This window comes from Camelus dromedarius, chromosome 16, assembly GCF_036321535.1.
Source record: "Camelus dromedarius isolate mCamDro1 chromosome 16, mCamDro1.pat, whole genome shotgun sequence".
NCBI lineage: Eukaryota > Metazoa > Chordata > Mammalia > Artiodactyla > Camelidae > Camelus > Camelus dromedarius.
The window spans coordinates 16,598,915-16,624,908 of NC_087451.1; the positions used below are offsets into that span (position 1 = coordinate 16,598,915).

Consider the following 25,994-nt stretch of genomic DNA (forward strand, 5'->3'; position numbering starts at 1 on the left):
AAACATCAAGTTTATAATGTATAGCACAGGGACCTATATTGAGTATCTTGTAGTAACTTATGTTGGAAAGAATTATGAAAACAAATACATGCATGTACCTATATGACTGAAGCATTGTGCTGTGCACTAGCAATTGACACAATATTGTGAACTGACCATACTTCAATAAAAACATAAAACAAAAACAAAACAAACTCAAAAATGTCCCACAGGAGCCCTTGAAAACACACCCAAAATGGACTGATGTTTCTTAAATTACTCCCTTGTTAATTATTTTCATTAAAGGCATCATTTTCTTTTAGTGGCTCAAACTTAAGACATCTCCTTCCTACTTTTGTAAAAATTACCGCATTCTATTTCTATTTCCACATTACCTTTACATTTAGCTCCTTCATCTGTATCTTAACTGTCTCTCCTCTAGATTGCTTTAGGAGCTGTCTAATTAAACTTTTGGACTCGCCACTCCTCCCTGTTCTCTTACTTCTCTTAATGCACTCTTAATTCAAGACAAACTCGGGGGTTGGGTAAAGCTCAGTGGCAGAGTGCATACCTAGGCTGCATGAGGTCCTGGGTTCAATCCCCAGTACCTCCATTAAAATAGATAAATAAACCTGATTACCTCCCCCAAAACAATATTAAAAAAAAAAAAAAGGAACTCTCACCATTGCTTCATGCAGAGCTTTTATTATCTCTCTAATATTATAAATACTCCGAGGCCCACCAGGTGATCTGAAAGTTAGGACTTCAGTAATAAGTTACATCTTACTCCGGGGTACACCCACATGCATTTTTCTGACTCTCCCCTCTTGAATTTTCTCCGATCTTAAGTCTTTGGCTCATTTTTGCTTTACTTTTGTTTTTAATGTTCTTTTCTATTATTAAAATAGAGGTACTGGGGACTGAACCCAGGGCTTCACGCGCATGCTCTATCACTGAGCTCTACCCCCACCCCCGGCTTTTGTTTTTTAAATACATTTTTATTGCATATGTACCTATTCGCAGAAAATGTTTTTGGTTTCTTTTATGGTTGCTTTAACTGTTAATAATCTTATAAAAGGCTATCAATAATAATCTTTTGGGATTTATATTTTAAAATATTACTACTAAGTTGCCAGGATTCAGCCAAATTTTAGTACATCTCTGTGGGCCATTCAGACAAAAAAGGGATTTCTCTACTGGCTGGAGTGACTAACCCAAATTCCAAGGACTTTGTGTCACTGCTCCACAATGGGGGGCAAGGAGGGCCATGCCTGGAACTCCATCTGGGATGCCTTTTGTATTCGTAAGTCCAACAGCAGAGATTAATAGCAGCCCCAGCAACCAAAAAGAAAGGACAGGGCTTCTGAAGACACAGATCCTTCAGGAATGAAATTCTGGGTCACCTTCTTGGCCGAGGACCAAGAGGCAGCAAGTTCAGCGCTTCCCCCAGAGATCTGAGCGTCAGATATGTGGTCATTCCGTCTTGTGAGCTCCTGGGTCCTGGTAACATTGCCTTCCCCTTCTATTCCCCTCGTTCTTTGGGAAGTAACTTCTTCATGCAGTTAATAATCTCTGGGTTACCTTGGCATCCATCTTTTTTTCTCCTTTCGTCTTTTTCAGGACATACCTATGTATCTATTTTCCTGTTTTAAATCTTGGTTCAGAAATACTGGATGGGATTTTTGTTTCCTGAATGGGCCCCAACTGTCTTGAATTGACATACCAGCTAGATAGGCTTTTCCAGACAGTCAATCTCAGGACATTGGTACATGAAGTAATTTAAATTACAATGTGAAAATTACCCCAGGACAGCTTGTTTGACAGAAGCAAAGGGGGATGGGTGCAACAATGGCTTGACATACTGGTGCAATGATTTTTATTTGCATTGAAAGATATCAACACACACGAAAGATCTTCATGAAGGTTGTAAGGAATTGAGTAGGGGAGGTCAACTTTCCTTGACTTTAGTTTCAAACAGAGGAATAATATGAGAGCAGTTAAGTGGCATGGAGTTCTCCCAAAAGTCTACAGCCTTAGCTTTTCTTTGATTCTGTCTTCTTTGGTACTTAATATTTCACTATAGAAAATATTTGAAATATTGCATAGTATTTGGCCTTTTTGAGTTTACCTATAACAGCAAAATTATGCAATTATCAAAATTGTTGCATTCATTAGTTAAACATAATACTGCAGGATTTATTCCTTTTTGTGCAAATTTATTAAGTAGTTACTTTCTGTCAGTTCTGTCTAAGCACTGAAGATACAGCAGTGAACAGAACAGATCTCAGAGCTTCACACTGTCGTTGGGGGAGACCGTAAGTTTACATAACGTTTTTACTGGCCAAGCTTGAAAATGCCCTACATGAAATACCTTCATTCCCTACATGATTTGGTCATTCATTCGCACACATACATAGGCATTTATAATCAAATCCTCTTTGGTTAAAAAGACAGTTGGGGTAGTTCTCATCCTTGGCGTTATAGAGACCCAGAAGCATTAAAAGGTGAATAATGTCACTTTTCCATCAGCTCTGGTCAAATTCTTGGCACTCTGAACTATCTATAGAAGAAAACGATTTTATATTTTTACTGGCAGTTAAAAATAGTAGATAATGAAACCATTTGCACACTCTTCCAAGATAAACTCAATCCACCTCTTCAAAATGTTATCCTGTTTTGAAAGATGATATTTCAGGACAATCATTTGTATATTATTGATACTGTTAATTAGCGTTGTCACAAATCCCATTGTTGTTGCTCTAACGTGCTTGAAATTCCACTTTTGAATTTAACCCCTGCTCATGTGCAAAATTCCTAACTGCTTAAAATGTATGCAGCACAGAGCTGCAAAGAACTAAGTTTAGCCCAAAATTCTTCAGGGAACAAAAGGTATGGGTGCCTCCTCAACTATTAGCTGCTTTTAAATGGTAAAGCGGAAAAAATTCCTAAACACCCACCACTGGGCACCTCTCTCCTCAACCACCCAAAACGTTATTTTTCAAAAATTCTGTATGTCTGAAGTGAATTATCTGTGGTCAATAGGAACCTTTGAGGTATGGATGTTTGTGTTAAGCTGTAGTGTGAAAAATATAAAGAAGATATATTGCTATTGCCTAATGCACTATACTTTCTTTCCTGACTACAACTAATAAGAAGTATGGGTTTTTCAGAACCTTGAAAATTTTGTGATTTCTCCATGTCACAAGCAGATCACAGCAGGTAGGTTCAGTTGTCTGAAGGGGATTTTAGACTCAAGGTGAAGAGCCTCCTCTAAATCAGGCTTTGGAAAAGACCCTCCTATTTGTCTTGTAGTTCAGAAATGCAGTTTCACAAAGTTCAGTTTGGGTTAATGAAGGTGTCGATTGTGCATCTGGAGCTGGACTAACAGTTCTGCAGATGCCCACTAGTGGCAGCCTCCCTTCCCCCTTCATTAGCTTGCTGGTGCCTAACTTGTGGAAAGAGAACAAAGGCTCAGTTTTTCTCTTGCCAGCACATCGGAGAGTGGGCTCGTTAGCTCCCTCCACCAAGAGGTTTTAGTAGCACTGGTACCATGTCTTAAACTCATGACCTTTCCTAAACATTTTATAACACCAAGACTCTCATAAGAATCTGAGTTTCATTATGGTCAGATAGGCGACCCAGGGAGGGGGGTGGTTGTTGAATCACAGTTGACAAATTTAATGGATATATTCAAAAACATTCACTGTGAGCCATGCTCTGCACTGCACTAAGTGTTGGGGTTACAAAGAATAGGACAAAGACTTTGTCCCCAAGAAACTTTCATGGAGGGCAAAGTTCTAGGACAAGTTAAAGCAACACAGATCTCACTGTCCTGACAGAAGTTAGTGTTTTAAATAAATAAATAGAGAAAGAAAGATAGAAAAAGAAAGAAAGAAAGAGAGAGAGAAAGTTAATGTGTTTTCTTAAATAAATTGCCCCTCAGATTTCTACAAGCCCATTGGTTAGATTTCCAGAGTTCTGAGAAAGTTGATTCTGTCCACCTGTACCACTAATACTGGGAACTGCCAGAGGGTAGAAATGACGGAAGGGGCGCCTGTTTCCCCCACCCATGGCCCTGCAGGTGCCTGCTGAGCTAGCTTTCTGCTGAGCTACATAAAGGGGAAACAAGTGAGTCTCCAAGGTCATTCGAGCTCTTTCTCATCACTTGCTGGATTCCCGATACTTCCTGACCCCCACCCACAGGTTACACTTGGACCTTATTATCATCTGGAATCTACCATACAAACTCTCAAAAGTCCAACCTTTCCTTCTGTGAACAAAAGCGCTTGTCCTTCCAGTTCCCACTCATGTGTACCCACCATACACGTGCTTCAGCTGCATCAAAACCTCCAGTCTGGCGCCCCACTTCCTCCCAGTTCCTACTTGGTCTAAACCCCCAAGTTGATCTCTTGGCCTCTCTACTTCCAGACCACCTTCAAAGTGCTCTTTCTAAAACTCAAGCTTGATCATGACCCTTCTCTGCTTAAAACATTGCAGTCTGTGCTGCCTGGTCATGACCACGTGCCTCTGCCAGGACCCCGGGGACAGGTACCCTGCTCCCCACGCGGCCTCTCACACTGCCTTTCCCGCCTCGCGCTGCGTGCTCGGGAAGCAGGCTGCGCACGTGCGAGCACACCCTGGGGTTTCACGCTTCTAGCTGCTGTACTGTCCTGTCTAGACCAGGCCTTTCCTTCATCTCGTCAGCCTAAACTTCTGTGTGGCTTCCTTCCTCTTCCCCTCCTCCAAGCCATCCCTCACATTTACTCCTTTCCAGCCAACCAAGAGCTGAACCCACCGCTTGGCACACTGCCATTGTCACATCAACACACTGTCTTCTACGTACACCTTCAGGGGTCTGTCCCTCCTCCCAGTCTTAGGAGTGCCTGCAGGACAGGGACTGTGTCCAACTCTTCCTCCAGACCAGGCACAGTCTCTGGCTTGTAACCCAGGCCCAGGACAAGTCCCACCTTTTTCATGGACTCTCCCCAGCTTCCTAACCTTCCCTCCTCCAAACCCTACAACTCTTCTGTGTCATTCTTGCCCTACTCATTCATTGCCTCGTTTCATTATCATTTTAAAAATGGCTAATTCCTCTGACAGATCTCATTAGAGTCAGTGAGAATTTTCACTGAGTAGCTGTTAGCCTTGTATCTCCGTCCCTTGTTCTGTCACTCAGTTCTCAGTAAGGAGCCGGACTCCGAGCTAGTTTGCCCATCAGTATGATGGAGACAGAGGCAGCTGTAGGTGGCCATGGTTTTTGTACCAGCTGACTCCTAGAGCCAGGGTGTGTCCCTGAGCCAAGGACAGACAGGCGGGCCAGGTGAAGTCTGTGTTCTGGCAAAAGCACTGCCCAATCTGGGTCAAGCTGGGCAAAGCAGAGCCTTACTCTTGGGCATTTCTATTTAGAAATACATTAGGGTAGCATTTGAGACTAATAAAGAATTGTGCAAATTGGAGGTAGTGTGACATAAAAAATCTTACCTAAGCCTCCCTCTATGTACCAACATTGAAATAATGGAAACATCCCCACATAGGAACCTGGAGCTACTTGGAATCCTGGCTCGCACGTTGGGAAGCCCAGCAACATGAGGATCTTTATCCCTGGCTTCTCATCTGCTCCTTGTCTTCGTGTCCACCTCCCTCGTTGACATCAACCCCTGACTCATTACAGAGTCTGGGCGGGCATGGGGACTTTCTGTTCTTATGACCTAATGGTGTGACTCAAGTGCCTAGTACTGCACCTGGCCCAGAGCAGGTGCTCGGTAAACAGCTCCCGTCATTCTCCTCACTGTAGTTGTCACTGTTATTGACTCATTCAGAATTCCTTTTACTCACTAAGGTACTTCAACCATCACTGGCTTATTAAATGCGACTGAATAATGACTTCCTTTGTAGGAGTGGAAGAACCTTGCAGCTAATGCAGGTGGCACTGTCATTACACACTCGCTTGAAATCACGCAGCCACAGGCCTGTGCTGGGTGAGGCAGGAAGTGGGGAGGTTTGGTGCTGGGCTGAGCTGGAGGGAGCTGAGCAGCACGTGGCAGACCCTCAGTGGGGTCAGGAGAGGCCAGGGCAGCCCAGGGGAGGCCTGGGGATGGCCACCTTGGGCAATGGCTGCTCCCACCCATTCTCTACCCTGTCCCTCCAGCTAGCTCTCCAAGGGTTAGGGGCTTTTTAGAGAAGAAAAAACTCAATGAGAATTTTCCACCAGCTTCAAAGGGTGGAGAACCCCCTACCATGACAGGAAACACATCTGTACACGAGTTTGAGAGCTTCGGAGAAAAGCCAGGCCTTGGCCTCAGGGTGGAGGCAGCCCAGGGACGCAAACCTTCTGGCCGCCCCAGCCCCTGTGAGCGGGGCCCCCACCGGCAGGGGCAGCCGTGCTGTGAGTAGCCGCCGCCGGCCCGGAGCAGGGGGGGAAGCCAGCGCCGGCTGTGCCGTGACTGCACGATCCTGCCCCCGGCGCACGACACGCTTCCCGGTTCCCAGGGACTGACTCTACTGGGGAAATGAGGGAGAGAAGCCCTTCTTCATCCTTCTAGTCATCCTCCTGTGCCCACGTCACCCCTCACGGAAGCACTGCCTACTGTGAGGGATTCAAGCCTCAGCCCTGCTTTCTCCTGCCTGTGGCCCTTGTTCTTTGCTTATAAATATTCAACTATTTACATTTTAAGTCCTCACCACGTGGCTAGAATTGGTTGGAATTTGTACATCTTCACTGGAGAAAAAGGAGTATTTTATAAGCAATCTTTCTGAAAGGATAATATTAGAAAATAAAATGCACAGGCGTCCCGAGGCGGGACGGCGCTCACACCGCGTTGCTCCCCAGTACCGTCTCGCTCTCCTCATCCGGCTTGTCCGGCTCGCTGGTCAGGACCACGTCAGCTGCGTCATCCGTGGGTGCCCTGGGGAAGAAGAAAAATGCCGAGGCCTTTAGTCTTGAAAGGAACAATTAAATTTTTCATTCTTTCCTCATTTGGATGAGAACTTTAAGTTGTCACCAATCATTTACCTCACATCCTTACTGAAAATCTCTTCCTCGTCAGAAGACTCCCCATCATGTAGCTTCTGCGCCATATTTTTTTTGCGTGTGGCACTGAGAGGTCTGTACATGTCCCTGAGCCAGAGCGGCCGCATTCTCTGGAAGAAGCCCTCCTAGAACGGAAAAAGGGGAACGTTCATTCTGCATCTCCCCTGCTTTCTCTGGCAACAGTACTTTATCCTCCTCAGATTTACCTGGCTCTCACTTTGCTCTGAGCATTTTCTACACAGCAAAAACCGAAAGAAGCCCCTTGGAAGAAAACACACACAATTAGTGATGCACGCCACTTTCTACGTCTCACACAGTGTGCCTGTCTGGTCTTACTGGGACTAAGTGGGCACCTCAGTAAACACTCACCACCAGCAAAGGCACCACACACCTGGACCCTGATATTTAATAATTATGAAATTATGGAATAATTCCATGCACACCGGGCTCCCAGAAGCTCTCCATGCCCGTTTGAGATGGCCCCCCAGTGTCCCCGGACAGGCCTCTGCATGTGGCTGAGCACGGAGTTCAGGCAGACTTTCTAGCCCCACTCCCCTGCTTGGCCCTGCCAAGTGCCCTCGTGCAGGGAAGACCCTGCACAGCCGTGCGAGGCAGAATAACATGACTCTGGAAGTGTTCACCCCAGCCCTCTGCAGACGCAGTCACACGCAGCACGTGCTGGGGCTGAGGGGGAGGGAGTCCCTATTTTCCTAGTGGCTTTGTCCTGTAAACTGGATCACACCAAGGAAACCTGAGTCCAAGTAGCAGAGCTATCTGACTCACTGACTTTCACACCGCAGGCTGTCTCTGATGCTAAGTGAACTGTGAAATCAGTTTAAAGACCACGACTAGCACTAAAACACAAAATATTCTTTTTTGAATATACATAGAATAGGAAAACATCTGAGTGCATAATAAGTTTGTTTTAGAAACTCCTTGTGTCCATATAGTATGTGGTGCTGATTTGTGACATAACATGTAGCTCACAGCCCAAGCACAGTGTGATCAATGAAGGCCTCAGTGGAAGGGAAGCATCTTTTTGATACTCACTAGCAGTATGGCCATGGAGCAGGACCTTTTCCCTTTCTCTTTCTCCACTTTCTTAATATAAAAGGAAGAAACAAACTGCTGTCTAAAGTTTCTCCCAGTTAAAATTCTATGAGGTTTGGATAAAGGGAATAGATTGTGGGGGTCTGAAAACCAGCAGGAGGACAAGGGAAGTTTCCCTGCCACTTTCTAGGAAGGACTCATATATTCTCCCTTCCAACAACTTTGAGTGAGGCTGGTCCTCAAACCCTAGAGCCATGTGGCCTTCCCTACCCCAGAACCTCCAAGAAGGCCACTGGCCCAGCCCAGCCTGATGGCCACCACCAGCAGAAACAGGTGAAAACCCAAACCTCTCTCCCTCCCCCTTCTTCCCTTAAAGGACTAGGAAAAGCAGAGGCGTCTGGGCCGGTCCCATTCCAGCTCAGCTTTGGCTGGGGAGCTAGTTTTGCTGGTAAATAAATTCAGCTAAAGCATTATGATAAATAAATATTCTTCCTGCCTTTTGTGCTTTCCTCACTATAAACTGAAGAGATTGAAATAGATGAGGTCTAAGTTCTCCTCTAGTTCTAAAATCCTACTTCAAAAATTACCAGACTAGGGGGAGGGTACAGCTCAGTGGTAGAGTGAGCTGCTCAGCATGCACGAGGCCCTGGGTTCAATCCTTGGTACCTCCACTAAAGATAAAGAAACCTAATTACCTCCCCCACAAAAGTAAAACAAACAAAAAATAAAAGCTTTTAAAAAAGTTACCAGAGTAATATTTACCTTACGCTTTTTTTCTGATCTTTTGCTGCTTTTCTGCGTGAACAAATCTGTTTTGGAAGAAACATGATCAGAATTATTCATCACAATGACTATCTTAGAATCTTTATTCATTTCTTTTCATTTTCAGTCTTATCTACCCAGTGAGACGAAGGCTTTTTTTGTGGAAGGAATGTTCTCTTGTTTAATAATCCTTTGCCTCTTTCACAGTGCCTAACTTAGGATCATGCACACAGCTGGCAATACGTTTTATTGATTGTTTTAGGTAACGTTCAACAGATAATGGCCAATACAAATTCTTAGAAGTAGGAAAACAAAAGTATCTACCAGGAACCTCAGCATCGTTTTAAAGACAAGAACAAGAGTCAGATGCCTATCATATGGCCACTACTGGTCACTGTTGAGGAGGTCCTCATCACTGCGGTAAGAAAAACACTGGAAAGGAAGAGACAAGCACATTTGCACATGAAATGATAGACAAGCTTTAGGTTGGAAGCAATATGAGAATTCAGGAAGATGGCTACATACAGAATCAAGAGATCAACATATAAACTTCAAAGACTTTCCTATATAACACAGAAGACTAAGAAATAGAAGAAATATCCCATTTACAATATCAAAAAAACCGCATAAAGTACCTAGGGATAAATTTAACTGAGGATGTATAAGACATATGTGATGAATATTAAAACTCTTCTGAAGGACATTAAAGTGAAAGCTGTATACATGGCATGAGATACCATCTTCCCAGAATGTTGTAAAGATATCAATTCTCAAATTGACCTACAGATTCAATGCAGTCCAATTTAAATCCAAGATAAATCTTCAACAAAACCTGGCTAGTTGACATTTGGGAGAGAAAATGTGAATGAATATTCATGAAATGTATGAAAAAGATGATCAAACAGTAGGAGATTACCCTACCATTTATACAATATGTTCCAGAGCAACTGGAATTATTCAGTGTGCTACCGGTACTAGGAAAAGATAACTGCATCAATACAACAGAGTCGAGATAAGCACAGTATTTTTATTATTACTTTTTAAAACTTTTTTTATTGAGTTATAGTCAAGATAGTATTTTTAGATTGGTGAAGAATGGACCATTCAGTAGAAAATTTTGAAACAATTCGATGTTCATACAGGGGGAAAAAGTTAGATCCCCTACCTCAACTACACTAAAAAACAAAACAAATTCTAGACAGATTATGAAAGTACTAGAAGAGAGTATCAGAGACTATTTTTATGCCATGAGGTGACAAAGGCCTGGCTGACAAAACCTGCTAGCCATGAGGACGGGCTGATACAGGGACAGACGGTCAACAGATGGCTGCTCTTCCGAGCCTTTGCCCTCTCCTCCCCTGGATTGTCTGTCTTCTTGTTCACTTCTAAAACTCTTTACAATAAATAAATATGGGCTTTCATTGATTTTCAGTGTTTCAAAGACTTCCCAAAGTTTTTGTCTCTAAGGGGTTGAGACAGAAGAGTGGAGTAAGGAGCTCAGGCTTTACAGTCAGGTGAAACTGGCTTCTGCTTTTGGTTTTGTCACTGGGGCCTTAAGTCGATGTCCTACATCTATGAAACAGGATGACACTGCCGTCCTCACAGGACTGTGGGGATTAAGCCAGACAATACACGGAAGACTCTTTGTCCAGTGCTTGGCATAGGTCGGTGCTAATTTGGTGCCACAGACAAGGTGGTCAAATCTGCCAAAGCTTTCTGCCTGTGGCATCAGGGTCTGAAAGCTCTTTTCCACCACACGATTATAAACATATTGCTTCTATTTTCTTCTAATACTTTCATGAGTTCTTTTCTTTCATGTTTATGGAGATATGTTTAAGGTGAAAAATGGGGACCTGCTGTTATCTTTCCACCAAATAGGGAGCTGTTCTACTACCATTTATTCATTTTCTTCCACTGATTAGAATGTTAAATATGACATTTCAAAAGTCTAAAGGACACGTGGGTCTGTCAATTGCTGGGCTATCTAGCTACTTCAAATAAATATTATGTTGCATTACTCCTCATTGTGGAATTGACATAATGCCTCATCTCTCTTCCACTGAACATCATTATTGTCAGCTTTACGAAAAACACTACATGGTCTCTGTCCTGAAAAAACTTATCTAAGTGGGGAGAGGAAATAATGAAATGAAATAAATAGATACAAGTGCAAGGTTAAACTACATAGCAATTAAAGCAATAAAAGAGGAGTTTATAGAAATTCTACAAAAGCACAAGGCCATATGCCACCGGCAGATGCAGGGGGCACAGTCTGGGAAATGGCTAATGACAAATGACTAGCATGCTGACCCCACGCTACCCTGCACATTTGTAGGCTCAGAAATCAGACTCTGCCTTCACCAAGAGGGATCTCAAGTCTTCCTATGAGGCAGTCTCACTTTATCACTATCACAGGATTGATCAGAAATCAGAATGCCAAATTATTACTCATCAGCGACAAATACATCTGTTCTACAGACAGGGCTTCTGTGTCTACACAAGCAAAGAACATCCTCCTGCAGAGACAGGCCTCCATGGCACACTGAGGCACAGCTGGAAGACTACAGGGTGAGAACAGAACTACAACAAACAGGGCACACTTCACAGGAGCCTGAGGCAGGATTTTATTCACAGTGTTTTGATGGAACCTACCTACAAAATGTCTTACACACTGGAGAAGAAAGCTGGTAAGTAAACCCAATGGATGGACAAGATCACACTTTTATCTCTTAGCCATGTCCTTTCAGCCCTCCCAGGGTGACTGATTGCTCCAGGAGGGTGGAAATGATGTATCTCATCATTTCACCTAACAAGGACAGAAAGCAGTGAAGGGATGACAGTGACTGGTGAGGTGCAGTGTTCTGAGTTGAAGAAATTTTACTACCATGTCAACTCTGGCCTCCTTATAAACTTGACTTTTCAACATACTCTAATGGCTTGTTACCTTGGGTTCAGTTCCACAGAGACCCCCTGGGACTGGAGCTCCTTTAAGAATCCCGGGCGTATACTTTTCCATAAAAGACCAAAGCCCATCTCAGCCCTTGTGACTGAAGAGGACTGTGGAGTAGTAGCAGGTGGAAAGGTAGCTGTGATTTTCAGTTTGAGGGTTCTGAATCTCAATTGTCCTTACCTCAAAAAGGCAGAAACTTATAACCAAGACCGCCACTACTGCAGTTACTGCCACAGATATTAAAACTGCCCACAAGACTTTGCTCTTATAGTCGGATCCTGGAACTTCCTCTGTGAGCTGAAATAATAAAGAATAATTTCTTTGAAAAACAAAGAGAAAAGATGAACTCTAACTATTCTAAAACCTACTTAAACACTAGCTCACTCTTCTTTTTTGGGGGGTGGGTGGGAGGTAATTAGGTTTATTTGTGTTTTAGAGGAAGTGCTGGGGACTGGACCCAGGACCTCGTGCACGCTAAGCATGTGCCCTACCACGTGAGCTATACCCTCCCCCTTAGCAGACTGTTCTTAAACTACTCTGAACCCCATCCTTTCGAGTAGCTTATAGGTTCTTAAAGAACCTACCAGATCTCATGTGTTACTAATCTTATCAGCATTTTCTCTTACAATGCATCTTGTGTGTTGAGGCTCCCCTAGGAATAGCGGCACCATTCTCTAAATGAGCACAGTGGGAGATCGCTGTCTTAGCCAGTTTCGGGGATAAGATGCAGACCAGGGGCCCCTAGTCTCCCTGCTTTGGCACTTTAATGGCATGTCCTACACTGAGTAGAAGTCCAGGTCCCCATGTGTCAGGCATTGCCCTCACCTCATGTGGCTCCTGCCCTGTCTGTTCACTCTGGCCTTCTGCGCTCTCACTGATGTAGTTCTCAGTTTTCCACAGGTCAGTATCCCCCTCTGCCGGGGACAATTTTACTTTTTGCTGCTCACTGAGCAGCTTTATCAGAAGGCCTGTTCTGGTGAAAAACTTGGCACAGGACAGCTTCACGTGCGTCTCAGAGCAGTCCATTTTGAGAGTTCGGATCAAATGAGAAATGAGGCCTCTCATGTAACCATTTGGTACGATGGACCGTAGCTGCTGGTTTACCTGGAGTTCAAACTGATCACCCAAGGATGGAAGCCCTGGGGAAGTGAAGCTGGTGGGTTTAGAGGGTAATTCAGTGCCCACGTTGAGGTATTCCCTTTGTGTTTCGTCCGTGTGTTCAACAGTTGGCACAAAGTTGCCTGTAGTAACAGAATATGTGCTGGGAACGTCCGTACGGGCAGCGACTTCAGAGAGAGCTCCTTCCGGCACAGTTGCCTTTCCTGCAAGAGGGTCTGAAGAAGAAAATAACTCTGGTGGGTTTTCATGAGAATTTAGTTCTGCTGAAGAAGAAATAGCTTCTCCTGAAGGAGAATTTATGAGGCTCCTCACTGCAGAGGGAGGCCTGCCTGCAGATATACTCCTGAGGAGCTCTTTCCTTTTCAAAGTTCGATTCCTTTTGGCCTGGAATAAGCTGTGCATCGCACGAGAGCGACTACCAAGGAACAGGCGTCTTTTTCTGGGACGTGAGGTTGGTTTAGAAGCTTCCATATTTCTAACTATACTTTCTGCGTCTTCTAAAATACTATAGGATAAGTCTTTTGATTCCTGTCTAACCTCAGATTTAGGAGGGGTGGGGGCAGGGGGCAGGGAAGAAGAGACTGCTGCTTTGTCTTCATTTATAAGTGAGGGTTTTGTGTTGAACGAGCTTCCCACTAACTTCCGGGGCCTCCACATCATCTGAAGCTGCCCCCCTGCTCCTGGGGACTGCCTTCTGAGTGCCTCTTCCTTGGCAGTGTTCTCCAGAGCTGGCTGGGCATCCTGTTTCCTCCAATGCATCAGTTCGTCGACACTTTCTTTGACGACGACATCTGGGTCCTTGAGGACCCAGTCCACTCCCTGCAGCCTTTCCCCTATACCCTCAGTCTTTGCTGGGCTGTTTTCCTGTGGTTGGGCAGTGTCCAACTGCTTTTCATCCTTGGCAGTGTTCTCCACAGCTGGCTGGGAATTCTGTTTCCTCCTACGCATCAGTTTTTTGACACGTTTTTTGATGATGCCATTTGGGCCCCTGAGGACCCAGTCCACTCCCCGCAGCCTTTTCCCTACACTTTCAGTCTTTGCCGGGCTGTTTTCCTGTGGTTGGGCAGTGTCCAGTTGCTCTTGAAAGACCTGCCATAATTTGTGACCCAAAGGGTCGGCACGTACAAGCCTGGCAGCTTTTTCCTTCTTTTCAACCTCATCGATTTTTTTTTGCATTTCTGAATCTGACCATTTTTTCAGATGATAGAATCTCTGCAGTTTATTTTTATAAGGTAAGTTGTTGGATTCAGGTTGAACAAAACGGTTCCTTGTGTTTTTTTCCAAATAACCCAGGGACTTATCTCCATCTTGTAGATGGGAAAAGAGAAGTTTTATGAATGGTAAAAATGCTGTCTCTAAGTCTTCTAGATTTCCCTCCGAGAAATAAGGCAGTACATAATTTACTGCACTAATAACATCAATTTCGTCATTAAAGTCTAGCTGTTTATCGACGAAGGCTGAGAAGCTGACACCATGTTCGTCCGAGGACTCGTTCTCTGGCTCAATAATCAGCTCGGTGCTGGTATTATTTTTCCGGGCTTGTAACACCTTCATGAGCGATCCTTCTATGTTCCCTACAGCTGCTTCTTCACCTGTCAAAAAAGAAGTTTTTTTGATAACTGAAGGCTGATGGACAGCTTTTTGCCAGTCCACAGCCACATATCCCAGTCAAATAAATTAGAAATCAGCAGACGTCTGGGTGCCACTTAGAGAGGGGAAAAGAAACCTCACAACAGAAAGTGAAAAAGATATATTTTGAAAATGTGGCTATCTACTCAGGAAATTCCATGGTGTGAAATAGAGTGACAGTGTTTAGGATTATTCCACTGGTTTCCAGGGGCCAACTGCCCGGTACTCAAGAGAAGTCAAGGCTGGGAGGACAGCTGTTCCCCACTCAGCAGGATGCTCTGCAGACCCACTGTAACTCCTCACTTCCATACACCCTGCCCCGTCCTGCCTCAGACGCAGAAGAGTGCGAGGCTTCCGCTCTCCACCTCCTCAGTGTGCTCGTGTCCTGCTCCCATCACAGGTGATCACGACAACACCCGCTGCTAACAGGTCCTCATCTGGATGTGACCTTTTCCACTTACCCCCAATTCCACTCCTTGGTTCCTGCTCCCATATATCCCAGCCCCCATGACAGGAGGCTCTATACAGAGAGAAACACCATGTCCACCCCGGCTCTCTGCTAACATGTGGGCAGGGGTGCAGGTTAAGAGATTTGCCAGACTATATGCAAATGTGGAATGTTCAACAGATCAGTGGAATAATACTTGAAGTCCTAAAACGCAGATGGGAAAAAGCAACTGTTGTCACATGCCTACTTTGCTTTCATTTCATTTCACTCCTAGTATTCCCAGCTTTACCTGGGGACCCATCAAGAGCTTCTGACTTGGGGTGGAGGGGATAGCTCAGGGGTAGAGTGCCTGCTTACCATACATGAGGTCCTGGGTTCAAACACCAGCACCTCCATGAAAAATAAATAAAGGAGCTTAATTACTTCCCCTCTAAAAATAAACAAAACTTTTTTTTAAATTAAAAAAAAAGGTTATAACTTTCTGAAGGTCATGTGTACCCCTGTGCAGCTGGGTCTCTCTTCCAGAAGGATTAAAAGTATTTTTGGTGGTGGTGGTTAGGGTCAGAGGAGGAGGTGAGGGTCAGAGGAAGAGGTGAAGGTTCAAGAGAAAGGAGGAACAAGAGGTCACAGACAGCCCGAAACCAGGGACAGAAGATCTAGGCACTAGGCCACAGCACCTAACACCTCTGATCTTGCTTTTGCTCACCGTAAAAGGAGATTTAAAATGCCTGTTCTGCCTACTTCAGGGGGACAAGGGAGTAATCAGTAAAAAAAAAAAAAAAAAAGTTTGGAAAATGAGGAACGTTTTTATGTCAGTAGCAAAATGCTGTTATTTATAATGTGCTCCAGCTCATTGATAGGGACCAGTATTCAAGCTGTCTGGGCATGAAAGCACATTTGGGAAGTCATCAAGTTAAGTGCCAGTAAATCTAATGTATACAAAAATCTTTGAAAGCATCTTAGTGTTTTGTGGATAGAAATGCTTGAGATTCAGAGCAAGTTCAGAGCTGGACAGTCTAAGAATAAAAGAGCCATCCCATCCACTGGAAGGGCTAGGTAGCAGCTTCTGGTTATGGATCCAGAAACTCTCAGGCTCCAAATAAAACATAAAACACCACCACTTGTATTCTCTTATAAAACTGCAAAAATAAAATAAACAAAAAGGTATTTACACTTGCCCCAAAGACAAAGCGTACTTGAGACCTAATGGATATTAAATCAGTTTACAAACTGTGATGCACTGTATGAAAAAGTTCTCATTTGGGGGTAAGGCATCAAGCAGAGAGCACAGTATACAATGTGTGGTCATGAATGTTAATTCCCTTCCCGCTTCCATGCCTTTCTCTTGTTCCTCTATGTATGTGGATCAGTGACATTACTAAGCTAACAATGTAACTGAGGTATTATGAGTTTCATAATGTAACTGAGAATCTGACTTTTAGCAAAGGAGGGGGTCTTAGAAATGTAGGGAATTGAAACTCTGAATGAATGAATAAAAATAATTCTGTTACATCATTTGTTTAAACATTTTACCATCACCGATTAAAGATAGAAATTAAAAAAATAAAAATTTAAAAATTTCTTATCAGGCAATTCAGACTCACCACAACGTGTGGTGCTTGCCAGGCAGTCACTGTCACAGTGCAGCTTGACTGTCTTGCAGACAACTTCAATAGTAGTTTTAAATTGGCAGAGGCAGCAGGTCCTATGGCTAGGTAAGATCCTATAAATGGAAACAGAGAATTAAATTAGTGGTAAAGGAGTGACTTGAGTAGGGAGGCAGGCCAAGGCCACCACAGGGCAGTGAAGAAAGGAGTTCTTAGGGCACATGGCCTGGAGAATTGGACAGGGGCCAGTTGGCCAATTGCTGCTCTTAAGTGTTGTAAATAAATACAGAGGAGCACAGAAGTGCCCAACAGAAGGGTAAGGATGGCAGTGGGTGTCGGTGTGCCTAGAAAAAAGGTGACAGGGATTAGAACTGGGTGACACTGATCTGTAGTTTAATTCAGAAGTATCTCCTCCCAACCCTAAAGTCTCACTTTGGGTTGAGAGTGCATAGGAAGAGGGCAGACTTCTAAGAAGAGTCTGAGTAAGTCCCCAACTTCTGGAGTCCCTTTCTCAATTCCTAGTTGTGAGTAGGAAATATATTAGAAATTACTCTGGGGATTAAAAAAAACACTGTGGTTAAATCATAACAGATCACATTCACCAACTCTGGATAACCTAAACATTCAAGAGAAAAACAATGAGGTAAAACACTTATATTAAAGAAGAGCATATGAGATCATAGTAATACTCAAAGTCGGGGGAGCACTTCTTTACAGAAGAATGCCAGCGAATAATGTAGAAGGACAGAGAGAGTTAGGGAAGTGCCATTTTGCAACTACAGTGTGACACTCAATTCAGAACGAAATTATCATTGATGCACACTTGGGTGAACAGTGTTTGAAAGTAGGATTTCACTGACTCCAAACTATCACCCCATAGAATATTTACTAATTACCAAGGGAAAAGATAACTTTACAATGGAGAGATACGGAGATACCACTTTAATCAAGTGGTCAAACTTAGCATCAGGCAACCTGAAGTGATGAACTAGGAAGGCTATATCGCCAGGATATCTATTCTTCCTCAGAATGCTTACTTTGAATCTAATTAAGACACAGACAAATGAAGATTCAGACAAATTTTATACAAAACTGGCCTAGGCTCTGCAAAAATGCCAATGTCATAGAAGATCAACAGCAATGACAAAAAATCAGTAGAGAAATATTCTAGGTTAAAGGAAACAAAGACGTGACATGAAATGCCTAATCTTCGATTGGACCCTGTATCTAAACTAAACAGACTTAAGAATGTTATTCACTTCTGGCCCAGATGAAGTAACAGGGAAATATTTCATCTCCTATCTGAAACATTGGGGGGGGCAGACTAAATATATGAAACAGTTTTCAAGAAATTGGACCACTTGCCATAACGTTCACTCATCCCCAAGAGATGGGAAATAAAAATGAAGTGGTCCCTATGACTCCCCTAGTTTACATCGTTCAGAGAGTTTCCAGGTCATGGTACAGGGAGAAGAGACTCAGGCAGAAACTGGAGGACTCCCTGACTGAGGAACTGGAAGAGTCCAGGAAAATCAAGGTGACTAGAGTTCACAAAGCACAGCACTAGAGAGAAAAGAGGTGCACAGGCAAAGAACTCTGGAGATACGCAGAGGGATCTCTTGAGTATTCAACAAAGTACTGGTCAGTGCATGTGTGTGAGGAGTTACTTGAGGCCAGGAAAAGAACCACATGAAAGGATTAATGATGAGGATAACTGGATGTGACACAGTGTTGGGAATAGTACCCATCCCTACAGGCCAGATGCTCAGAAAAGCCTTCTCTCAGTAGTTGTGAATGATAAGCTCTAGGCTAGAGGCTACTTCTGGTCATACCTAATCCAAAAGGATAAAACTGACTTCACCCAAAACAAAGCTCAAGCATATTTATAGGAATATAAAAATATGTAGAACACCATAAACTAAAATTCACAATGTCTGGAATCAAATGAAAAATTACCAAGCATGCAAAGGAGGAGGAAAATATGTGCCATATTGAGGAGAAGCAGCCATCAATCAAAACTAACCCAAAATCTATACAGATGTTTGTTTCAGCAGAACAGGACATTTTAATAGGTATTATAACTACTGGCAGATGTTAAAAACCCAGATTAAAGACTGAAAATGTGAAGTATAGGCATGGAAGAAATAAAATAGACCCAAATTGAGCTTCCAGAGGTTAAAAACAATGTGTTCAAATGAAAAGGACACTGGATGGGATTAATGGTAGATTAGACACTGCACAAGAAAGGATCAGTGAATATTAAGGAAATATCCAAAATGAAACACAAAGAGAAACAAGACAAATCAACAAAAACGAACACAGCATCATTTGATGAGCTGTGCAACAACTTCAAGTGGCCTAATACATGTGTACTTAGAGTCCACGAAGGAGACATACAAAAAACTGAATAATGGCCAAAAATTTTCCAAAATGCTAAAACATGATAAATCCACAAAGCCAAGGTCAATGAACATTAAGCATTAGAAACACGGATAAAACTAAACCAAGGCACAAATCATAATCAAATTGCTCAAAGCCAGCAATAAATAGAAACTCTTAACAGAAGCAGGAGGAAAAAACTATGCATTACATAAAGAGGAACAAAGAGGAACAGTGACAGCCAATTTTTTTTTTTGTTGGAAACAATGTAAGCCAGAACTCAGTGGAATAACACCTTTAAAGTACTCAACTGGGGAAAGGGGTACCCAACAATTACCAAGCTAGAATTCTATACCCAGATCTTTCAAAAACAAAAGTAAAATAAAGACTATCTCAGACATACAAAAGCGGAAAGAATTAATCACCAGTAGACTTTCACTGGAAGAGATACTAAAGGAAGTATTTTTAAGCAGATGGAAATATGGGTCTACACAAAAGAATAAGAACACCGGAACTGGTAACCACACAGGTAAATAAATAATATTTTTCTTATTAAATATCTTTAAAATGTAACTGATCATTAAATGAAAGAAAAAAAAAAAAACCAATACAGTGTGCTGTTTATAACATAAGTAAAAATAAATTATACAAAAACAGTAGCACAAAGGCCAGGAGAGGAAGAATGGAAGTACACTACTGTGAGGTTCCTATATTGTCCATGAAATTGTATAATATCACTTGAAGACAAACTGTGATAAATTAAATATGTACAACTATAAACTATAAAGCAACCACTAAAGTAACAAAACCTGAACTATAACTAGTTAGCCAACAAAGGAAATAAAATAAAATAATAAATTGTACTCAATCCAAAAGCAGGAAGAAAAAGAGGAAAACAGAAACAAAGCACAGATGGAACAAATAGGAAACAAATAGCAAGATAAAAGATTTGAATGTAATCACATCAATAAACACATTGAATATAAATACTCTAATCATCCTAATTAAAACAGTTGTCACACTAGACAAAAAAAAGCAAAAGCCAACTATATACTGTGTATAAGAACTATTTTCAATAGAAAAATAACAGGTTTAAAGGATGGAAAAATTTGTTCCAATCACACTAATGTAAAAAAAGCTGGAGTGGTTATATTTAAGACAAAGTCAGTGTCAAAACAAAGAATATTGCTAGGGATAAAGAAGGTTATTTCATTATGAGAGAAGGTCAATCAATGAAGAAGGAAGGCATAACCTAAAAATTTATGCGCCTGATTACAGAACTTCAAAATCTATGAGGAGGAATGACAATGGCAAGGAGAAACAAACAAAAAACCTACCATTATAGTTAGGGATTTCAATATTCCTCTCTCAATAATTGATAGAATAGGTAGGTAGAAAATCAGTAAGGATACAGAAGACGTGAACAGCACTATCAACCTACTTGACCAAATTGACATTTATAGAACACTCCACCCAAATCAGCGGAATACACATTTTCCTCCAGGTGGACACGTAACATTTACCAAAACAGACCATATTCTGGTGTATTCCAACAAATTATTGGCTATAAAACAAGTCTTAATAAATTTAAAATGATTTCAGTCATTCAGTATGTCTCTGACCACAATGGAATTAAATTAGAAACTAACAAATCTGAAAAATCTCCAAATATTTGGAAATTAAAGAACACACTTCAAAGTAACCTTATAGTCAAAGAATAAGTCAAAGGGAAATTAGAAACAATTTTGAATCGACTGAAACTGAAAACATCAACATGTGGTTTATTGCTAACGCCATACTCAGCTTCCTCAGCTTCCACCTTAAACTAGAAAAAGAAGGACAATTTAATCAGAGAGTAAGAGAAGAAAGAAAATAATAAAGATCAAAGTAGAAAGAAAAGGGAAAACAGAAAAATACTACAACTATTGAAAGGATAATGAGAATATAATGAAATACTTTATACCAATAAATTCAAGATGGAATGGATGAATTTCTGGAAAGATGTGCACTACTAAAGTTTACTCGAGAATGAATACATAACTTAAATAGCATCATTAAAGAAATTGGATGTGCACTTTAAAACCTTCCCACAAAGAAAGCTTCAAGCCCGCATAGCTTCACTGGTAAATTCTACCAAACATTTAAGGAACAACTAATACCAATTTTACACAAACTCTATCAGAATGTTGAAGAGGAGGGAATAGTTCTCAAATCATTTATAAGGCCAAATTCAACATATCAAAACTGGACAGTGACATTACAAGAAAAGAAGACTACAGACCAATATTTCTCATAAACACAGGTGTAAAAATTCTTAGCAAAACTTTAGCCTATCAAATCAAGTAATATATAAAAAGATGATACATCATGACCAAGTAGGGTTTATCTCAGCAATGCAAACTTGGTTTAATATTTGAAAATCAATGTAATTTATTCAAGTTAAAATACTAAAAAAGAAAAACCATATGATCATGTAAATAGACACAGAAAAAATATGACAAAATCTAACATCCATTCCTGATTAAAGAAAAAAGCAGGCCGCAGGAAACTAGGAATGCCAGAAAGCTTCCTCAACTTGATAAATGCCTTCCACAAAAAACCTAACATCATATTTAATGGGGAAAGACAAAGTGCTTTCTCTCCACAATCAGGCAAGGATGTCCACCCTCATTACTTCTATTAGATACTGCACTGAAGGGTCTAGCCAGTGCAAGAGGGCAAGAAAAATAACAAACAAACAAACAAACAAATAAATAAACAAAATTCACAATGGAAAGGAGGAAGTAAAACTTTATTTGCAAATGACATGATTATGTAGAAAACCTGATGGAATCTACAAAAAAACTAGTGAAACTAATAAATGAGTTTACTAAATTTGCAGAGTGCAAGACCAATATACCAAAAACTAATTTCTCTCAACAAATAATCAGAAATTAAAGTTTTAAAACACTACTTACAGTAGCATTAAAAGTATAAAATACTTAAGAAAAACTCTGACAAAAGATGTAGAACATCTGCACACTGAAAATTATAAAATATTGCTGGGAAAAATTAAGGAAGACGTAAGTAAATGGAGAGATATAACGTATTCATGGATCAGATGATTCAATATTGTTACGATGTCAACTCTTCCCAAATTGATTTACAGATCTAAATCCCAGTAGGCTTTTCTATAGAAAGTGACAAGCTAATTCTAAACTTCACATGGAAATGTGAAGTTCCTAGAATAACTGAAACAACTATGAAAAAGAGCAAAGTTGGAGAACTAACACCACCTGATTTCAAGACTTATGAAGCTATGTTTTCAAGATATTCTGATAGTAGTGGAAAGATAGACAAAAAGATCAAAGGAACAAAACGTAAAGTCCAAAACTAGAGTGATATGGGCAAATGACTTTTAGCTTCAAAGGCAGTTGAGTAGAGAAAGAATAGTCTTTTGAACAAATTTTGCTGGAATAATTGAAGATCCACAAAAAAAAAAAAAAAAAAAAGAAAAAAATCCAAACCATATATAAATGAAATCAAATTGGTTCAAAGATCTTTACATAAAATCTAAAAGTATAAAACTTTCAGAAGAAAATGGGAAATTTTTTATGACCTTGACTTAAACAAGATTTCATAGACACAACACCAAAAGCATTGTCCATTAAAAAAACCCAGACAAATATGACATGATCAAATTTAAGAATTTCAGCCCTGTGAAAGACTCTTGAGAGAATGAAGTTCAATCACAGAATACTTAACAAATTACATATTGAATAAAGGATTTGTTTCCAGAATATATAAAGAACACTCAAAACTCAATCAAAAATATAGACAAAAAATTCAAAGATACATAGATGGAAAAGAAGCATATGAAAAGATGTTTGACATGATTAATCGTTAGGGATGCTACACTGAGATGCCACTATGTAACTATTAAACTATCTAAAGTTAAAAATAATGATCATAGCAACTGTTGGCAAAAATGTGAAGAAAACGGAACTCTCATACCCTGCTGGTAGACATGTAAAATGGCTGGACAATTATGGAAAATAGTTTTTTAATTTAAACATACACGTACGAATGATCCAGCCACCCTACTGGCAGGTATTTACCCAAGACAAATGGAAGTATACATACATACCTAATAGAGAGGTTAAAATTTTTCTTAAAACCTGAAATATAAGGATCAGGTAAAGCTGTGGAGCAACTGCAACTCTCATGCACTGCTAACGGGAATGCAGAATGGTACAGTCACTGTAGAAAAGTTTAGCAGTTTCTTAAAAAGTTAAACATGCACTTGGCATAGGATGCAGCAATCCCACCCTTAGGTATTTTGTCCCAAAGAAACGAAAACATATATTCACATAGAATGTATGTTTACACATACATGAGGGGTTTTAGCGGCTTTATTCAAAACAGCCAGAAAACCAGAAACAATTCAAATGTTCACCCCCTGATGAATGCATAAAGAACTGTATATCCACACAACTGGACCACTACTCAGCAATAAAGAGAAATGAACTATGGACAGGTATAACAGCATGGATGAATCTCCAGGGACTGGCTAAGTGAAACAAGCCAAAAACAAAAGGCCACATACCCTATGACTTAACTTACAAGGCATTCTGGAAAAGGCAAAGTTATAGGGACAACAATCAGATTGCTGGTTGCCAGGGTTGGTGGTGGGAGGAGGGGACTGACCTCAGAGGGACATGAGGTGACTATTGGGGCTGCAGAAGTTTTCTATATCTCAGATGTGGCAGTGGCTATATAACTACACATTTGTCAAAACACAGCAAACTCTGTAAAAAGAGTAAATTCTACTATATGAAAATTATGAAACTTATACAACAATAAAGCTGACTTAAGAGAATAATAAAACTTATAAAAAGCAATTAACTGAAAATAAATGTAATACAAATCAACTTACAGTGTTTTCAATTCAACGCTTATCATGAGGATTCTTTCTATTGTTGTAAGCGAGACTTCTGTTTTTCCCAGGTCTCTGAAGGAAAAGCCCAAAGAGGCATGATTTAAACCCAAAGCAAAAATTCTACACTTAAAAAGATAATTAATATGTGATTATTTCAATTCTGGCTTCTTACTTGCCATAGACAGTAATCCCAGGGAGCTCTTATTGAAGAAATTTAAATTTATTTGCATCATTAAATTACTGACCTCGGTGCTGAACAGGACCATCTTTTTCTTTTTTTTTTCTTTTCTTTTTCTTTTTTTTTTTTTTTTTTTAACCATTATCCTACCTCTCAATCTCAACTACATCCACCTGTGTTGAATACTTTTTTTTTTTTTTAAATAATATACACTTTATTCCATTTTGCTTTCTGGGATAAATCTTATTTTTACATGTTTGATCTCTATAAGTGTTTTTCAACACAATTTTCTTCCTCTGCTGGCTGCCTTACTCATATACATTCTTTCTTAATCCTTTTCTTTACCAATAACTCTTACCTCAATAACGCAGTTAAAATTTAAATTATGACTTCTTAGCCAAAATCCTCAATCTCTGATGAAAGTAAAAAAGAGCAGAAATCAACTCAAGAGCCGTAAGACTGTTGCAATACTTACAAATATCGTAATGCTGGCAATTTAAAAAGATAAGAATCTTCAACTGTTGTCAAAGGATTATGACTGAGATTTCTGAAAAATAGAATGGCAGTAAAATTATCTGAATTTTCAATAATGTTCATGAAAGTTTATATTCATTTTTTTGGTATGAAACTTAAAGGTAAAAAGGAGTCATTTTCTGAATTTACCTACAAATCACCCGTAGAATTTGTAAAGCTCTCTTCATTTGGGAACTACCCAGGTGTCTAGATGATAAAGTAGAGAACAGAAAGAGAAAAAAATAGAGGGAGAAGTGGATAGGAAAGAAAAAAATATGCTAAAGAACTTTTTAGGTCAAAAACCCTAGAAGGGACTATGCTGGTAGGAAGCCCTTCCTCTGTAAGAAATACTATTTCTAGTGTCCTCTGTAAATCAAGGCATTTTTCTTTCATCTCTAGAAAATTTTTAAATTGCATGTTTTAAACTGCCCAGTTAAAGACAAAAGTGGGACCAATCCCTTGCTTCTGGAGCTGAAGAGAAAAATACAAGAGGAACTGGGGAGACCCACACTCCCATTGCACACTCCCATGTGTGTTCTTCTGTCACAGCCTTTGCTACTGTGTGTGGGGTCACCTCCTTACTTCTAAGTCTCCTGGATTGTCAGCTCCATGAGAGCAAGGACTATAATTTATTGTCATTGTCATCTCTGTGCCTGACACAGTGCCTAGTATTTATTAGGTACTTAAGAAATGTTTGTTGAACAAATGCCATTTTGTTTATATATCAACAAAGTGACAAATTCATTTTCTGAGCAAATTTTTATTCCAAAATGCTGGAATAGATTTTCTTCTCAATTCTTTGAAACAAAGAAGAAAAAGAAAAAAAAATTTTTAAAAACCCAAAAGAAACAAGAAGAAAGAAAATTTGCCTTTAGGTTAATTAACTCTATTCAAGAATCATTAGTGTACTTGTGCAGAATATTGTAAAGGTAATCACAACTAATGCCTTTTGGATTGCCAGGTATCTATGATCAACATTTAATATTTAATCCTCACAGTAACCTTATGCAATAAATATTATTATCCCATTTTACAAATGAGGAAACCAAGGCACAGAGAAGGTATATAACTTGTCCTAACTCGTCAAGCTAGTAAGAAGCAGAGCTGGAATTTGAACTCAGATCTGACTCCAAAGCCTGTGTTTAACCTGTATTTAAAAAAAGAAGAAGAAGAAAAAAAAGGAGTGTGTTTAAAATAATTTATTACTTTAACCTTAATTTTGAGGGCACTAAATATAGAAATACCTTTTCAAATTTCATCTCCCAATCTGCGAGAGCCTCTATGAGAATCACACTTTCTCTTGTATTTCTTTTCTTCAATTATCTCCCATGATTAACTACTTAATTAGCCTATGGTCATTGAGGTTTTAGAGATTTTAAACCATGTTGCAGGCTAATCAGTAAAAATGGTGGAGTGAGGACATCTGAAAATT

The 25,994-nt window shown here is 40.5% G+C and overlaps 2 protein-coding genes across 7 annotated transcripts in view; one reads left to right on the top strand and one right to left on the bottom strand.

Annotated features, from left to right (window-relative positions):
• LOC116157877 (uncharacterized) overlaps positions 1-25,994 on the top strand; it is a 696,771-nt gene that overhangs the window by 128,448 nt on the left and 542,329 nt on the right. The gene's annotated exons all lie outside the window — the stretch shown is intronic.
• The window catches only part of LOC135323208 (leucine-rich repeat-containing protein 37A-like), a 45,250-nt gene continuing 21,094 nt past the window's right edge, over positions 1,839-25,994 (bottom strand). For 4 of the 6 annotated variants that reach the window (XM_064495081.1, XM_064495080.1, XM_064495084.1 and 1 more), the window contains 9 exons: positions 24,525-24,596; positions 23,869-23,943; positions 16,572-16,690; positions 12,597-14,482; positions 11,952-12,068; positions 8,822-8,868; positions 7,216-7,270; positions 6,992-7,134; positions 1,839-6,884 (listed from right to left, as the gene is read on the bottom strand). In XM_064495081.1, coding sequence (XP_064351151.1) covers positions 6,788-6,884; positions 6,992-7,134; positions 7,216-7,270; positions 8,822-8,868; positions 11,952-12,068; positions 12,597-14,482; positions 16,572-16,690; positions 23,869-23,943; positions 24,525-24,596 — 2,611 coding nt within the window. In that variant the 3' untranslated portion in view covers positions 1,839-6,787. The remainder of the gene's footprint in view (positions 6,885-6,991; positions 7,135-7,215; positions 7,271-8,821; positions 8,869-11,951; positions 12,069-12,596; positions 14,483-16,571; positions 16,691-23,868; positions 23,944-24,524; positions 24,597-25,994) is intronic. The other 2 variants (XM_064495082.1, XM_064495085.1) reach the window with 2 other exon arrangements.